Below are 18594 nucleotides of genomic sequence, written 5' to 3' on the forward strand. Positions count from 1 at the left end.
CATTTAATGGGAGCTCATCTAGCCCAGTGCTTCTCAAGCTTGAGCATGAGGTGGGATCTCCTGGAGATCTTGTTAAATGTAGATTCTGGTTCAGTAGGTCTGGAATGGGGCCTGAGATTCTGCATTTCTAACAAGTTCTCAGGTGATGCCACTGCTGCTGTTGGTAGTAAGGATCTACAACAACCCTCATATTTAACTCGTGAGGAAAATGAAGCACAGAGGTAAGGGGGTATGCCCAAGATTACACAGCCTATTCACAGGCAGAGTCAGGAACGGACTTTTCCAGTATAAATGTAACTCCTGTGAGGTAACATTGATTTTCCAAGTGTATGTGAATTTTCACAGAATGAATGACTTGGCAATATTTTTGTCTTTCAATTATGACTACTTTAAGACAACCAGCAGGTTTACTACTTTAAGACAATCAGTGTTTACTTGGTGTCAGGGGCTGTGCTGTGCAAGCTACCTAGACGAGGCAGGACTTTTTTTTTTTTTTTCGAGGTAGGACTTTTGATGGGTCTTGAAGAATGGATAGAATTTGCGTGAGCACGTGGGAGGAATAATGGGAATGAATACACTAGAGTGAGCTTGATAGAAAATGATGGGAAAATGGCTAGACCCTAGTAGAGAGTGTGTGTTAGGGGGTACTGGGAAATGAGGTTGCATAGCTTGAGTGGGATAACATTATCAAGGACGTTTAGAGGAAGCTACGAAATAAGGAGCCACTTAGAGATTTTTTTTTTTTAAAGCAGGATACTCTCATGAATGGGATATTTAAAAAGAAAGGAGGAGGGAAAACCTGGAATGAGAAAGTCTAGCTGGGGAGCTCTTGCAAGGCTTAAAGTGATGAGTCTATATCAGTAAGTGGCATTTGAATAAGAATTACTGATAGAATGACTCATAGGTAATTTTTCCCAGGTATAAACATTTTTTATTAGACATACTATTGATGAGTGATATGTTTTTCAGTAAATAATAAGCAGAAATCTTTCCACTTATTTGCTATTTTTATTTTTCTAGAAATCTACCAGAGAGGCCCTGAACAACAAAAATATCAAGCCCTTGTTGAATACCTTCAGCCAGTTGCCTGGAAGGTAAGGCGTTGATATCCATGAAATAGGCTCGCTGAAATCTTTATACGTACCCTGAGCTGCTTTAAAAATGCAGGTGTTTTTTGTTTTTAATAGTGAAAATGAAAAAAAATGTACCCTTGACCAAGCTTTTAGAGGTGTTGTAGAAGAAGAAATTGTAAGTATGTTTTTCCTTTATTTATCGTTAGAATTTTGCTGGCAAATTAATATTATTTTAAAATTTGCTTTTATCCTTAGAATAGATATTTAAACATGACTATTTTTTCTAGAGTGAACTTGCTACTTTGTGAAACCTAACTTGGTCATAGTTAGTATAGGAGTTGTGTAAGGATTAAGGGTTTTAATAGCACAGTTTGACTTGTTTAAGGGTTGGTTTAATAAATGAATAGAGCCCTCTGCAAGTGAATATGTATAAGAAAATTTGATAAGAGGTCTTCCTGAGCAAAAACTATAATTTGAAGGTGAGCCCTCTCGCTTTGCTGTATAAACAGTGACACATCTTGTAGTGGCATAAAAGGTCTAGTCCAAGGATGTTCATTCAGCATGGGAGCTGGGATTCCATGCCCTCATTTTCCTATGGCATCCCCTTATCAGTTCACCTGCAAAAATAACAATAGCCTATCCAACTTCAGTAGAGAAATTTAATCTAAACATGAAAAATCTGAATTTATTTACCATTAGTGGAGCACGCAAATGAAAGGAAAAGTTTCAATAGTTTATTCTTGGTTTAGCAAAGCTTAGATCTCAAGAAGCTAGACCCTTTTCCCGTGGCCATAAAACAGTGTCCCTTTCTTTTGGACAATTCTATGTCAAATTCATTCTTTCCTCTTCTTCAGACCTAGTCACTTACCTGTTGTCAGGTATTGGGCAAGTTACTTTGCTTTTCTGAGCCTCAATTTCATTTGTAAGAGGGGAAATACCATGTTTTCATGGTGGTTGTGTGAAACGGCACTTAATGTACACTCAATAAATGCTGGATTTTATGATGCTATCAAACCTAAGCACCACCTCTCTTCTATTAAAACCCTCCCTCAGACATATTGATGCACCAGTACAATTAATTCCCCTGGCCCTGCCTTTGTCCTGTGCCATTGAGTGAGTTTTGGCCTCAGCACATGTGTAGTTGATTAGCTTACAGCCTTAATCATGCTAATGTAACGATCTTCCTAAGACTTGGATTTTAAGTGAATCACCTGCTGTTTAATTATTTGATATACTTCTACCGTTAGGGTTATTACTGTTCATTTTTTAAATTTTCATCTTAGAAAGTAATCTTCTGTGAGAAATATCTTTATCCAGTGTTTATGATAATCAATTTAATGTCAGAGGATATGTTTTTCTTATTATCAAATTAGTCTAAAGTCTGGCTCCTAAATTAAGTTGTTTTCTCCTTTGTTGGTAGATAAATCATTCATCATGTGAAAACGTTTTAGCTGTTATTTCTCTTGCTATTGGGGGAGTTACTGAAGGTAAGTATGGGTTTGTTTTGTTTTTTTTTAAAGCAATCTTGGGCATGACATGTTTTATTTAAAACTTATTCTCCCCATACCTAATTGATTTTGTTCATTTTTAAAATTCTGCCTACCCCGTTTGCCAAGAAGTCCCATGGAAATTAGCTCACAGGTATTTCTTGTCACTAGTGTATACAGTGCACACTTTGGCACTTTCTTTGTTCTCCACTTGTTCTGTTCATCAGGTAAATATTTATCGAGCATCTACTATGTGCCTGGTACTGAGCTAGGAATTGGGAGATTCAGTGGTAAATAAGACATATTCGCTGCCTATAAGGAGCCTAGTGGCTAATGGAGGAAACACGTCTAAATGTCTTACTGGGGCGGGGGGTGAAGTAGGAATGAAGTATGGTTGAAGTGATTCTCTAAACTTCAGAGTCTGAAGGAATCAGGATGGTCTTAGAAAGGAAACTGTAACATAAGAGCTGGGATGTGAGGGATGAGTAATTTGTCAGGCAGAAACAGAAGGATATAGCTATGTAAAGACCTGGTTCAGCATGACTAAAAAAAATGTAGAGCAGAATGGTGAGAGGATGATGAGCATGGTGAAGAAAAGAAGCAGGAGGGGTAGGTTAGGGCCATTTGTAAAGGGCTTTGTGTGCCATGCTAAAGAGGACCTATGGAAGAGCCATTGGATTGGGAGAAACTGCTGGCAGGAAAACTAGGTAGAGGACAATTAAAATGGGGCAGTGGCAGTAGGGGATAGTTTCAAGAGACTTTTATTTATTTTTATTTATTTATTTTTAGTTATTTTTATTTAGTTAATTTTGGCTGCGTTGGGTCTTCGTTGCTACGCGTGGGCTTTTCTCTAGTTGTGGAGAGCAGGGGCTACTCTTCGTTGCAGTGCACAGGCTTATTGCAGTGGCTTCTCTTGTTGCGGAGCCCGGGCTCCAGGCACGCAGGCTTCAGTAGTTGTGGCACATGGGCTTAGTTGCTCTGTGGCATGTGGGATCTTCCTGTACCAGGACTTGAACCCATGTCCCCTGCATTGGCAGGTGGATTATTAACCACTGCGCCACCAGGGAAGCCCCTCAAATGAGATTGCCAGGCTTTAGCTTTGTTTTACTGAATCAGAATCTTTGAGAGTGGAATTTAGGTATTTTTCTATAGTTATTAATGTGAGTTAACTTTTGCCAAACTATACTTCTGCTAAGGGCAGGGAGTATGTCTCTCAAATCTCTTGGATATACAGGACTTAAAAGTATCACAAATCTAAGTGTTAAAGGACTTTAGAGGTCATATTGTCCAATCTTGTCTCTGACCTATCCTGTCTCCCCTCAGTAAAGTCCTTGGCAGGTGGTCATCCAGCCTCTACTCCCATTGATGGAGCTCACTATTTGATTTCTGTTAGATAGTTCTGATGGTGCGATATCCCCTTTGTATTGAGTTGAAATTTGCTTCTTTATGCCTCCCTGGTTCTAGGCAGTATCCCTCACATCACATTCCAGATATGATCTTACCAGTGCAGAGTAGAGCTGGAAATACTACTTCCTGTTTCTGAACATACTGTGTTAATGCAGTAATTTGGGCTAATAGTACCCACTCAGTACTTTTTTTTTTTTTTACATATCATGCTGAAGTGTCTACTTTTCCTAAACACTTAACAAGTGTTAGTATCTATTACGTAAAAATAGAAGGAAGAATGAGCAGGGAGGTAAAAAGTATTTTTAGCTAGCCTAGACGACCTTAAAGTCCTTAATTTATTGCTTTACTTTAGTAAGATTGAATTTAGAAATAAACAACTTTTTATTTTACCCTTTTTTCCCTTGAAACAATGGTATTATTGTAAAAGTTTAATGAGTTGAAATCAGTATCAAATCTTTTTTTTTTTTAGAAACAAACAAATATTTATTTTGCCACTTCAGAAGGTTTTTGAAAGCTTCAGGAAGAGTGGAAGAACAGAATTTTCAATTTGAAGATCATTTACCCTTTTTTTCTTTAATATCTTTATTGGAGTATAATTGTTTTACAGTGATGTTTTGTTATCTTTTTTGAAGTAGTTCTTTCAAATCACAGACAACTTAAATTTTAGGAATAGTACAGAACATTTGGAAATGAGAAGGGAACATACTAGTCCTAATTCTTCTACTTTAAAAAAAACTACCATTTATTTTGGTATATGGTTTTAGTTTCTCTGGTCTTTTTAAAAGATTTTATTGTGATAACCATAATACCCATACAGTTTTGAACCCTGCCTTTTTCACCTGACATTATATCATAAACATTTTCCAAGTTATTATAGTCGTCATAACCATCTTTTTTAATTGGCTGCATTATATTCTTTTGAATAGCTTAGTGGTGAAGAAAACAGACTGTGGAGCCAGACTGCCTGGGTTCGTATCCCAGCTCTACCACTTACTGGCTCTATGATCTTGGGCAAGTTATTTAACTTCTCTGTGTCTCAGTTTCCCATTCTATAAACTGGAGATAATGTTATCTACCTCATAGGGTTATAAGGATTACATGTGTTAGTATATGTAAAGCACTTAGTGTGCCTGACATATAGTAAATGCTCTAGAAGTGTTATCAAGAATGATTATCATCATCACATACTTACTTAAGTATATCCTGTTTGGGGACTTGAGGTTGCTTCTGTTTCTTGTCATTCACAGCCTTGTTAGGATTGACAAAGTATACCTTTAATATTTTCTTTAAAATTATTTTGCATGGGCTGTTTTACTCAACAGTATTTTAAACTTTTTAATTGGCCTGTGCTCCACTTGAAGGTATTTGTACAGCATCTACACCTTTTGTATTGTTGGGAGATGTTTTGGATTGCCTTCCTTTGGATCAGTGTGACACGATATTCACTTTTGTGGAAAAAAATGTTGCTACTTGGAAATCAGTAAGTGCCTTAGTTTCTTTTTCTGCTAATATTATCTTTCTATAGATCCAGAGTTTTGAGGGTAGTTTTTGTTGTTGTTGTTGTTTGTTTTTTGCTTATATTTCTAATATTGCTGATTGCCAAAAAGTTTGTCCCTATGAGAATTATATATTCTGCTCTCTTGGAAAAGCCAAGTAAAAGTTATATGGAGAAAATGGAAGTACAAAATTTGAGTAGATACAATTAACTTGAAAACACACACTTTTACATGTTTAAAAGTTACTTAGAATTGTGTTTTGTTATATATTTGAAAATATTTTTATTTCATTAAAATTGTTATTTGCTTGAAAAAAGTGAAAGTGGCATAGTAGATTCTCAGTGCATAGTAGTGTTCTTTAAAATTTTACTTCCTGTGACTTATTACTGAAGGATGTGCAACAACTTCAGAACAATAGTAATAATTTCTGTCTTAATTTCAGAATACATTCTATTCTGCTGGGAAAAATTATTTACTACGTATGTGCAATGGTAAGTAATTCAACAGTAAATGATTGTTTTTTAAAAAGTAAATGTGGCCAGGAAAACAGGTGGTGGAATTAAACACAAGTGGTAAAATTTTTAAAGTAGATTGTATCTTCATTTTTAAATAGCAGTCTGACTTATTAAAACTGATCATTTGCTTTAAATTAAACTATTCCTGTTCTGGGTATAAACTTAATGAAAACCAAAAAAATTTAGTAAAGCTCGTCTTACCCATGCTAAACTTGTTTAGTTTTATTCCTAATTTTCTAGAGCTTTTTTGTGACAAAAATAGTTTCTACCCCCATTTTGAGAACTACTGCTTTAGGAAAATACTTTTGACAAACTGGTTAAGAAACTTGGGTATGATTGTAATAAACATAGAATGATCTCACCTGTGTAACCTTCGTTTCCATGTGTTGTTAGATCTCTTACGAAGATTATCAAAATCCCAGAATACAGTCTTCTGTGGACGAATTCAGCTCTTTTTGGCCAGACTTTTCCCTTTATCTGAGAAGTCAGGTAAGTTTTTGTACATAAAATGCTTTGCAGGAAAATCTTTACCAGATTAGAATGTACTATGATGATAAAAAAGAAAAATGGTTCTAAAAAGTTGAAAACATAGGAAATTGCCACTTTATTTTACTTATAAGTAGTTACACCTGTCCCAGTGTATGATACAGGTAACCCTTAAATAAAGTCATTGATTCCTTTTTTTCTATATCTGCAAGCCTGTTTGTTTGTCTCTCTTTTTTTAATATTTATTTATTTATTTATTTATTTTGGCTATGCTGGGTCTTAGTTGCGGCATGCAGGATCTTTGTTATGGCATGCAGGATCTTTAGTTGCAGCATGCGGACTCTTAGTTGCAGCATGCAACTCCCAGTTGTGGCATGCATGCGGGATCTAGTTCCCCAACCAGGGATCGAACCTGGGCCCCCTGCATTGGGAGCACAGAGTCTTACTCACTGGACCACCAGGGAAGTCCCTAAAGTTATTGATTCTTTAAGTTCAAAGTTTATTAATAATAATGTATAGTTGAATCACACTGAAATATGTAGCTGTGAATCATGTTTTTATTTCATTTCCTAATGTGTGCCTATTTTTCTGCTTTTTTCCTTCAATCACTACTGTTCAGCCACATTGACTTTGTTCGTTTCTTTTATCATATATTTTTGTGAAATATAATGGTAATATGAAAAGTGCATAAAGTAAATATAGTATAATAATTATGAAGCAAATACTTGTGTAACCACTGTCCAGGTCCAGAAATGGAACACTGCCCACCACAAGGCTCTCTAGAGCCCACCACAATCTGTTCAAATATGCCAGATTTTAATATCTCTGTGCTTCAATCTTCCCTTCCTTAATATCAGGCTAATATACCACCTACTTCATATGTTGTTGTAAGGATTAAATGAATTAAAATATGTGAAGAGCTTACAACAGTGCCTGCATGTGGTAAGACCTATAGTATATGTTAGCAGTTGTTTTACATGTGGCTTTCTTTTTGTCCTGCTAGATCTTTTTTTTTTTTTCTTTCCTCTTATTTAATGTGGTCAGGATTAATTTTGATTTATCAGTGTATTTACCACTTGTATTTTTGACCTTCTGTTTCCCCCTTTAGACTTTACTTTAGTGCAGATTTGTGTTTTCTTTGAAAATCTTTATTTCTTTACTCTTGAAGAATGGTTTCAATAGATAGAAGATTGTAGGTTGGCACTGGATATAGGATTTCATTTAGTGGGAGATAATCATTACTTTGCCTTCTAGCTTCTATAGATAAGGCAAATGTCAGTCTAACTCCTTTGAAGATAATCTAGTTTTTTTTTTTCTCTCTATCTGCTCTTAAGGTTTTATTTTTCTTTGGGTTTTTTGTTTGTTATTTGTTTGGGTTATTTTGTTTGTTTTTCAGTTTTATATGATGTATCTAAGCGTGGATTTTTAAAATTTATCATTCTTCAGATTTGTGGGCATCTCGAATTTATGGATTGGTTGTCCTTCATCCAGATTGTAAAAATTTAAGCTGTTATTTCTTCAAATATTATATATGCTTCTTTCTCTTTTTCTCTTTTTGGAACTCTAGTAGACATCCTATATCTTCTCACTGTATCCTGTCTCTTACACTTTCTACATTTTCCATCTCTTTGTCGCTCTCCATCACATTCTGCATAATTTCTTTAGAAATGTTTTCCAGTTCACTACTTCTCTCTTCAGCTGTGAATAATCTGCTGCTAAATGAGCTCTTAATTTCAGTAATTGTATTTTTTCATTCCTAGAAAGTCTTTTTTAAGTCTGCTGTGTCACTTTTTTAGTTTCTTATTCCCTGCTGATATTTTCAAACTTGTTTTTTAATCTTCTAACCAGGGTAAGCATTGTTATTTTTATGTGTCTGATAATTCCAGTGTCTTAAGTCTTTGTGGGTATGTCTCTAGTGTCTGTTTCTACTGTTTCTCACTGATTGTATCTTACCCCTTTGTGTTTCTGGTTAGTGTTTGATGTTATATTTGAGAAGATATTTGAGGGAATAATTTTGAGGCCTAGGTTAGATACCTTTCTCCAGATAAGAGTTTTCATTACTCCTGCCAGGTACCCTTACTAGTCCAAGATTACCTTAATCTAGCCCAGCTCAAGGCCTGTGATTCCTTAGATAATCGAGAAGACTTGGCACTGGACTGCAATTTGGTTCATCCTTACCTGAGGACGTAGGTCCCAGTCTAGAAGAAGGTTGGGGTAGGATTAATTAGATTCCCCACCTTCCTTGGACTCAGAGATTTATTTTTATCATCCTCACTTCAGGAAGCTGCTAAAAGAGTAGCTCAGTTTTGCAGCCGATTCTTCCTGTTTGGCAGATATCCTCAAGACAGAAGTGGCTTTGAGTGCTGATGATGCACTGCTTATCTTTCTTGCCTTCTCGATTTTTGCCATATATTCCTCACTGAATGTCAGCTCTTTACTGTTTTTAAGAAAACAATTTTCTGTTTCTTTGCCTAAAACAATGCTGTGAACATGGTTTATGCTCTGTAAGTATTCATAGAATTAATGTAATTTATCCAAGTTTTCAGTTGTCCTTAGAGGGTTAATCTGAATTAATCAATTAGCTAATTAATTAGCCTTCCATTACTGGAAGCTCAGCTTTTTATATTTTTTTAACAGCTTTATTGAGATGTAAATTCACATACCATACAATTCACCATTGAAAATGTACAGTTTACTGTTTTTTAGTATATTCACAGGGTTGTGCAGTCATCATTGCAGTCTAATTTTAGAACATTTTAACTTCTAAAAGGAACCCTGCACCCATTAACTGTCACTCTCCACTTACCTCCATCCTTACCCTGTCTCCCAGGCCCTAAACAACCATTAATCTACTTATTGGTCTCTATGGACTTTCCTATTCTGGACATTTTAAAAATGGAGTAATAAAATATGTGGTCTTTTGTGACTGGCTTTTTTTTTTTTTTAACATCTTTATTGGAGTATAATTGCTTTACAATGTTGTGTTAGTTTCTGCTGTGTAACAAAGTGAATCAGCTATACGTATACATATATCCCCATGTCTCCTCCCTCTTAAGCCTCCCTCCCACCCTCCGTATCCCACCCCTCTAGGTGGTCACAGAGCACCGAGCTGATCTCCCTGGGCTACGCAGCTGCTTCCCACTAGCTATCTATTTTACATTTGGTAGTGTATATATGTCAGTGCTACTCTCTCACTTCATGTGACTGACTTTTTAAACTTAGCGTAATACCTTCAAGGTTCATCTGTGTTGTATGTATCAGTAGTTCATTCCTTTTTATGGCTGAATGATATTCTCTATATGGATATACCACATTTTGTCCATTCATCAGTTAATGGACATTTGAGTTGTTCCTGCTTTTTGGCTATTGTAAATAATGCTGCTGTGAACATTTGTGTACAAGTTTTATGTGGATGTATGTTTTCACTTCTCTTGGCTATATACATAGGATGGAATTGATGGGTCATATGGTAACTGTTTTAATTTCTCCTGGATAGATATCTAAGAGTAGAATTACTGGGTCATATGATAACTCTGTATTTTAAGTTCTTTTTTTTTTTAATTGGGGTATAGTTGTTTTACAATGTTGTGTTAGCTTCTACTGTACAGCAAAGTGAAGTAGAATTCCCTGTGCTATACAGCAGGTTTTCATTAGTTATCTATTTTATATGTATTAGTGTATATATGTCAATAATCCCAATCTCTCAATTCATCCCACCCAACGTTTTCCCCGCTTGGTGTCTGTATGTTTGTTCTCTACATCTGTGTCTCTATTTCTGCCTTGCAAACTGGTTCATCTGTACCATTTTTCTAGATTCCACATATATGTGTTCACATACGATGTTTGTTTTTCTCTTTCTGACTTAACTTCACTCTGTATGACAGTCTCTGGGTCCATCCATGTCTCTACAAATGATGTATTTAAGTTCTTGAGGAACTACCAAACTGTTTCCCAAAGAGGCTGCATCATTTTATCATTGATGCAAGTGCGTTCCAGTTTCCCTGCATCCTTGCTAACACTGACTGTTTATTGTCTTTTTTATTATAGCCATCCTAGTGAGTGTACAGTGGTATCTCATGGTTTGGGTTTGTACTTTTGTAATGACTAAAGATGTTAAGCATCTTTTCATGTGCTTACTGATCATTTGCATGTCTTCCTTTAAGAAATAGTCTATTAAGATTCTTTGCCCATTTTAAAAATTGGGTTATTTGTCTTTTTATTACTTAGTTGTACAAGTTCTTATTATATTCTGGATACTAGACCCTTATCAGATATATAATTTGTAAATATTTTCTCCCATTCTGTGTATTTCCTTTTCACTTTCTTGATCGTGTTGTTTGCAGCAAAAAAGTTTCAAATTTTGATGAAGTTTAATATATCTATTTTTTCTTTTGTTGCTGGTGCTCTTGGTGTCATATCTAAGAAACTGTTGTCTAACCCAGCAGTCCCTGACCTTTTTGGCACCAGGGACTGGTTTCGTGAAAGACAGTTTTTCCACGGACTGGGGTTGGTCAGGGGCATGGTTCAGGCGATGATTCTAGCGATGGGGAGCGGCAGGTGAAGCTTCGATCACTCCCCTGCTGCTCACCTCTTGCTGTGCGACCCGGTTCCTAACAGGCCGCTGACCGCTACTGGTCCATGGCCTGGGGGTTGGGGACCCCTGGCCTAACCCAGAGTCACAAAGATTTACATCTATGTTTTCTTCTAAGAGTTTTAGCTCTTACATTTAGGTATATGATCCATTTTGAGTTAATTTTTGTATGTGGTGTGAGGTGGGGTTCCAGTTTCATTCTTTTTATATGTGGATACCCAGTTGTCCCAGCACTATTTGTTGAAAAAACTATTCTTTTCCCACTGAATTGGCATCTTGCCTTCTTTTTACCTTCAAAATATCAAGATCAATTGAACTTTAGGACCTTGGCACTCTTTCTGCTGTCTGTAATCCTTTTGTTCGTTATTGTCACATTACTGACTTTTGCTGTCACTCAATCTCGGTTTAAATTTTACTACCTTAGGGAGGCTGTCTTTGAGCATCTAATCTAAACCTGCCACCACAGTTACCCATTATCACCACCTGATTTCAAATCTCTTCTTAGAATTTAGCACCACCTGGCATTTTCAGTGTGTTTGTGTTGTTCACCTCTGTATTTTCTGTGCCTAGTAACTTCTAATACCAGATATCTAGGCACTATTTAAATATTTGATGAATGAAATTCTATCTCTTTGTGAAATGAAGTGCCCCTTCATAAGTACTGATTTGTGATTTCTTTTTCTGGAATTTACAGAAAACAAAAACAAAGTTTCAATTCTCAGCCATTCTTTAGTCCTTCCTGTTGATCTCTAGCCTCCACTCTCATTTTTTAAAAAACATTTTAACCTCTTTTTCAATATGCTACATTCCTAAATTGACAAGACATAGAGAAATCACTTTTTTCTTATTAACTAGTTGAAAGACTAACAATAATTGCTAAAGGTAGCTTTAAACTATATATATATATTTTAATAAATTATATTTTTAAATTTAATTTTTAAATTACAAAATTACCCAACCTTGTTTCAGAAAATTTGGAAAATGAAGGGAAAAAAAAATCATAATCAATCCTGTCACCCTAACATAAGCTAGGTTGGCATTTGGGGATATCTTCTTGCAGTATTTTTTCTTCTTTTTTTACATTTGATTGCATAAGATTCACTAGAGTATATCCCAAGACCTTCAGAAAGCTGTCTTCACATGTAATTTACCCATTAAATTTAGTAAAGTATGACTGAGATTTTTAACCTGAGAATTATGGCATGTGCTTTGTTGAGTAATAAACAGAAAATGGACAAAGATATTTTAAGTAGTCAATGCTAAATGGTCAGCCAGGTTCATTCACTAGCTTAATGACGTCATCTAGCGTACTAGCTTTTAAAAAAAACTTCTTGTTTTAAAATAACTTTAGACGTGAAGAGTTGCAAAGATAGTATAGAGTACCCAAATAGCTTCACCTAATGTTAACCTCTTACATGCCATGGTACAGTTATCAAAACTAAGAAATCAACATTGGTGCAGCACTGTTAGCTACAGACTTTATTTGGATTTTACCAGTTTTATCAGTGCTTTCTTTTTTAAGAATCCAATCTGGGATCCTGTATTACTTAGTTGTGATGTCACTTTAATCTCCCCAATCTACCCAGTCAGTGACAGTTCCTCAGTCTTTGCTATTTTTTCATGACCTTGACAGTTTTGAAGAGCACTGGTCAGATAATTCATAGAATGCCCTTCAATTCATGTTTGTGTATTGTTTTTCATAATTAGATTGAGGTTACAGATTTGGGGAAGAAGACCACAGAGGTGATGGATGGGCCCTTCTCAGTGCATCGTTTCAACATGGTATTGATGTGTCTTTTTACTGGGGGTGTTATCTTTCATCACTTATTTAAGATATTATCCTTGATCACCATATTTGTCTACTACAAAGTTACTATTTTCCCCTTTGTAATTAATAAATATTTGGAGGGAGATACTTTGAGGCTATGCAGATACTTTTTCTCCTTAGACCTTTGCCGGCTGAGTTTAGTACTGTTCATCAGTGGATCTTGCCTGCAGTGATTATTATTAGGTTGTCCTGGCGGTGATTTTCTATTTCTTTCATTCCTTCTACGTTTATGAATTGGGAGTCTTCTCTAAAGGCGAGTTGTCTTGGGAATTCCCGGGCGGTCCAGTGGTTAAGACTCTGCGTTTCCAATGCAGGGGGCGTGGGTTTGATCCCTGGTCAGGGAACTAAGATCCTACAAGCCTCACAGTGCAGCCAAAAAAAAAAACAAAAGAAAAGAAGAGTTGTCTCTTCTCCTTTGTTTACTTGTAATTCAGTCATCTATTTCAGTATGAACTCATGGATATTTATTTTATATAATCTCATAATATCATTATTTACTTTGTTGCTCAAATTATTATAGTTTTCCCCATTGGGAGCTCTTTCATGTAGGCGAGGATAGTCCAGGCACATCTTGTATTTTCCCTGCCCAGCCCCTGGAATCAGCCACTTCTCCAAAGAGCCTGATTTGTTTTACTTAAAAATGGTATTTAGAAGACAAGATCTGGGACCTAGATCATGCTAATTGTTACTAGAATATCACTGCTTCTAAGCCCTCTCAGTAGACAGAGCTTGGAAAGATACATATGTATACTAACATGTATTTCTGTATCTGTATTTCTGTATCTGTCTACATTTTTTTTAATGACCACCAACAAAAACAATGCTATCATAGTGACTGATAACTTGTGAGTCTAATCTAGCACCAATAGACCTGCTTATTTATCACTTCTTTCCCTGACAGCGAGAAACCTGGCCCTCACTAACTATATTTCCTATAAATATTGTTATACATTCACACTTTTTGAATAATACAATTTCTATTTGTGCTTCAGCAAAATTATAAATTACTACATATTGCATTCTGTAAAATTGTTCTAGAATATTCATAAATAACAAGGATCAATATATCTGTCACAGTGTATACAGAATTCAGCATACTCTAAAGGCACCTTAAAGAAATGAATTTTAGAAAGAATTTGAAAATCAAGTGTGATGTTATTCTGACTTGATCTTTTGCTTAATTATGGATTTATCATTTTATGTATTTTGGTTATATGACAACAAAGTTATACTCTTAAACAAGTTTAGGTGTTTGATGGATTTGCTTTGAAAATCTTTTTTTTTTTTTTTTTAATAGGTCTTAACTTGCAGAGTCAGTTTAATCTGGAAAATGTCACTGTTTTCAATACCAATGAGCAGGAAAGCACATTGGGTCAAAAGGTGAGGCTGATATGAAAGCTAACATAACATATTTTGTTATTGAGATAACTCAGATGAATGGGTCTTCTAAATCAAAAAATTTAAAAACCTTTGTTTTCAATTTATAGAAATAATATGTATTCTGTGTAGAAAAAAAATGCAAACAAAATAGAAATATTTAAAATAAAAAGTACAGCTACCCCATAATCCAAGGCCCCAGAGATAACCACTCTTAACATTCTTTTTTTGTCCTTACAGGACTTTCTGTGTATATGTAGTTTTATTCCAAAATTGAGGTCATACAATACATACTGTTCTGAAAATCGCTTTCTTCTTTTAACAGTATGAAATGGTTCCATTTCTGCATCAGTACATTTAGATTTGTCTCTGTGTTTTAATGTCTCATGATAAGTCTTTGGATATATCACAGTCTCCTGTTACTGAGCATTTAGATAATCTCTAATAGTGAAAACTTGTTAACAACATTATAGTAAATAGTATTTTGTGTATCATTGCTAAATTATGCAGGTGTCTCCTTAGGATAAATTTTGATAGGTGAAATTTCTGTGTCAAAATAAATGCATATATCAAATTTTGATAACTGTTGCCCAGGTACTTCTCAAAAAAGTTGTACCCATTTATACCACCCCCAGTGGCACATAGAGAATGCCTTCCCATTTCCCCACAGCCTCACGCCAACATGGGGAATTACCAGTTTTTTTTAATTTTTGCTTAATTGATACATACTTGAAAGGTAAGTCGTCTTTGTTTTAACTTACATTTCTTTGGTTATTAATGAAGTCGAGGAACTTACTGCATGTTCATTGGAATTTATTTTTCTTCTGTGCTGATTAGAAACAATGAGGAAGAGAATTGCCTATTCATGACATTTGCCCATTTTACTGCTGAAACGTCTTTTACTGTTGATGTGTAGAAACTCATTATATAGAATATTATTAATTCATTCCTACTGTGTGTTGATACATTTTTTTCCTCAGTTTATGGTTTTTCTTGTAACTTTATAGTTTTCTATATGGAGCTATTAAATTTGGATATAGTAATATTAACATTTGTTGGTCTTTTGTTTTAGTGTTTCTAGCCTTGTGTCATACTGAAGGCTTCCACTCCACAGGAGTATATAATTCTTTGTTTTCTTCTGGTGCTTTTATGATTTTATTTTTTCTTTTAAATCTTTTACCCAGCAGGAAGGTTGGGGTTTGGAGTAAGTTGATTTATAATTTAATTTTTTCTAAATGGTGAGCCAGTTATCTCAGAACCATTTGTTAAGTAATCCATCATTTGCCCACTGATTTTTTCAAAAGGACATCAGCAGATCAACTTTATTTTTAAAGATTATTTATTTATTTATCTGTCTGTCTATTTATTTATTGGTGCGTTGGGTCTTCATTGCTGTGCACGGGCTTTCTCTAGTTGCGGCGAGCCAGGGCCACTCTTTGTTGTGGTGCGTGGGCTTCTCATTGCGGTGGCTTCTCTTGTTGCAGAGCATGGGCCTTAGGCACACAGGCTTCAGTAGTTGTGGCAAGTGGGCTCAGTAGTTGTGGCTCACGGGCTCTAGAGCGCAGGCTCAGTAGTTGTGGTGCACAGGCTTAGGTTTCTCCGCAGCATGTGGGATCTTCCCAGGCCAAGGCTCGAACCCGTGTCCCCCTGCATTGGCAGGCAGATTCTTAATCACTGTGCCACCAGGGACACCCCCTAAAGATTATTTTTGATGTGTCCAGAAGACAGTCCAGAGCTGGCAAATTTTTGGACATTCAGCACCTGCTCTTCATTTAAGAGCAAGTTATAAAGTTTAAAAAATTATTAATTAGATGTAACTAATATTTCACTGTAAATTAATCAGAGTACTTTACTTAATTTATCCCTTAAATTGTAATCATTGTCAATTTGGAAATGATATTGACTTTAAGATTTTTCAAAATCTGCCTTTCCCTTTTATGTATCTTTTAGGTATTTTTTGGACTATTCTATGTAAACTTGTTATTTTAAAGTGGGGGGGTGGGATGAATTGGAAGATTGGGATTGACATATATACACTATACTATGTATAAAAGAGATAACTAATGAGAACCCACTGTATAGCACAGCAAACTCTACTCAATGCTCTGTGGTAACTTAAAAGGAGAGGAAATCCAAAAACGAGGGGATATATGTATACGTATAGCTGATTCATTTTGCTTTACAGTAGAAACTAACACAACATCATAAAGCAACTATACTCCAATAAAAATTAAGTATTAAAAAAATTTTTTTTCAATATGGAGCTGTACACCCAGCATATCCTAAAGTGTTCCCAGATAATAAGTGTTATGTGTACAGGCGGGGGAAGATTTTCAAGGTCAAATTAAAGTTGGGGACAAAAACTACTTAAATCGCTTTGAGTTATTTACTGTGGTTCTTGGAATCCTTAGTGTACTAATGATCTTCTCACTTTTCCAACAAGTCATTGTATACTATGTTTCCAAATCATATTTTGCCATAGATTCTCTATTCCCAGAGAGAATGTACTGACTGTGTTTGGAAAAGTACTGGTTTAAAACTTTGCACTATGTTTTTCTTTGTTTTTATTGTTTTTAATGAATAGGTATTTATATTTATATTCTTTTATTATTTATATAAATATTTAATATTTGTTTATTTAATATTTATTTTGGCTGCAACTGTTCTTAGTTGCGGCATGCAGGATCTTAGTTGCAGCATGCAGACTCTTATTTGCGGCATGCATGTGGGATCTAGTTTCCTGACCAGGGATCGAACCCGGGCCCTCTGCATTAGGAGTGCAGAGTCTTACCCACTGGACCACCAGGGAGGTCCTTGCACCATGTCTTCATGGCTATCTTATATTATTGTCATACTGCTCTTGAGTTCTCGGATCCCTGTCATATAGAATTTTCCTCTGCCTGACAACTGCTTCATGACAGGATGTACATTCTTTTAATTTAGCACATGGAGGACAGAGAAGAAGGAATGGATGTGGAAGAAGGTGAAATGGGGGATGATGAAGCTCCAACAACTTGGTGAGTGTTTAGAAGTTCAGATTTCTTGATTTACAAAGATAATACCTTATGACTTATCAGGCACTAAGGTGAGAATGTAGACAGGGAAGAAGGAGATCATGCTTATGGATTTCTTTTGTTTGTAACTTTAATGTATATCACTTAAAATTACAACTCCAAAATCACTAATGGGCTCTATCAGTTGGTTTCTAAATTGTGTGCAGGCAGTCCGTTGTTTAGGTGTAACCTACCTTATATATATTCATAACGTTTGAAAAGCCAACCACAGGCAACCTACGCACTCCTTCCCTTCTCCCTTCCATTTCATTTTGAGATCATGGTGCTGTGTGGATCACTAAACCTACTTCCTGTTTCCCATATAAAATTACAGTCTTACTTGGAATATTTGTATGGGCATGAAGCTTAGCACAGATGCTAACTGTAATCCATAGGTTCAACTTGTTAAGGTTTATTTGGAAAGAATGGAGTAAGATAGTATACGTATACATATAGCTGATTCACTTTGTTATATAGCAGAAACTAACACAACACTGTAAAGCAATTATACTCCAATAAAGATGTTTAAAAAAAAATATGTATTGACACTGAAGATTTGTAACATAGCCGAATTAGAAATTGAATTAGTAACGCCATTTTTGTAATACTAAGTTGATATGTACTTAATGTGTTTGTTTCATACTAGGTCTTAGTGTGTTGGTTAGGATACAATGCCTAGGGCTTTTACCATTAGAGTCAAATTAACATTAGCTTAAACAACATAGAAATTGATTTCTTTCTCATGTAAAAGTCTGAAGACAGGTGTTCAGAAGACAGGTGTTCAGGGCTGATGCAGTAGCACTCTTCAAGGAGATTGTCTAGCGACCCATGTTCCTTCTAACTTCTTGTTCCACCATGCCTTGGTATTTGCTCTTTTTCATATAGTCCAGGATGGTTCATCATCATATCTGCATTCTAGCCAGCAAAAAGGGAAAATGGTAAAACATAGCCCATATAAGACATATGACTTCCGCTCCCCACTGACTGGCCAGAATTTAATCACATGGCCACACCTAGTGCAGGAGAGGTTGGGAAAGAGAGCCTTAAATTCTGAATGTATCCAGCCAAAATTCAGGGGTTCCACCACTGAAGATAAAGAGGGAATAGGGGTCTATGAACCCCCTGAAATTATTTATAGATGTTTATATAAATATTTATGAATTTGTGTACTTTTCTGGGGAAAGAAGCCATGGCTTTCATTACCTTTTTCAGAGGATATGTGACCCAAGAAAAGTCAAAGCATTTAGATATTTCTAAAAGAACTTAAATGATTTATTTAAT

General features: G+C 35.6%; 2 protein-coding genes and 1 non-coding gene across 4 annotated transcripts in view; 1 reads left to right on the forward strand and 2 right to left on the reverse strand.

Moving 5' to 3' along the window:
• THOC1 (THO complex subunit 1) overlaps positions 1 to 18594 on the forward strand; it is a 42133-nt gene that overhangs the window by 974 nt on the left and 22565 nt on the right. The window contains exons 2-9 of the mRNA XM_022586797.2: positions 1021 to 1094; positions 1188 to 1248; positions 2494 to 2560; positions 5329 to 5447; positions 5906 to 5954; positions 6372 to 6467; positions 14181 to 14263; positions 17204 to 17277. Of these exons, the coding sequence (XP_022442505.1) occupies positions 1021 to 1094; positions 1188 to 1248; positions 2494 to 2560; positions 5329 to 5447; positions 5906 to 5954; positions 6372 to 6467; positions 14181 to 14263; positions 17204 to 17277 (623 nt within the window). The remainder of the gene's footprint in view (positions 1 to 1020; positions 1095 to 1187; positions 1249 to 2493; positions 2561 to 5328; positions 5448 to 5905; positions 5955 to 6371; positions 6468 to 14180; positions 14264 to 17203; positions 17278 to 18594) is intronic.
• The window catches only part of USP14 (ubiquitin specific peptidase 14), an 82057-nt gene continuing 70933 nt past the window's right edge, over positions 7471 to 18594 (reverse strand). For both annotated transcript variants that reach the window (XR_016387594.1, XR_016387593.1), the window contains one exon: positions 7471 to 18228. The gene's annotated coding sequence lies outside the window, so the exon portion shown is untranslated. The remainder of the gene's footprint in view (positions 18229 to 18594) is intronic.
• Positions 16997 to 17069, reverse strand: TRNAR-CCU (transfer RNA arginine (anticodon CCU)). Its single transcript has one exon. It is a non-coding gene; the product is annotated as a tRNA-Arg (tRNA).

This window comes from Delphinapterus leucas, chromosome 14, assembly GCF_059928025.1.
Source record: "Delphinapterus leucas isolate spDelLeu-1000000601 "Yukka" chromosome 14, BTC_Dleu_Yukka2, whole genome shotgun sequence".
Classification (NCBI taxonomy): domain Eukaryota; kingdom Metazoa; phylum Chordata; class Mammalia; order Artiodactyla; family Monodontidae; genus Delphinapterus; species Delphinapterus leucas.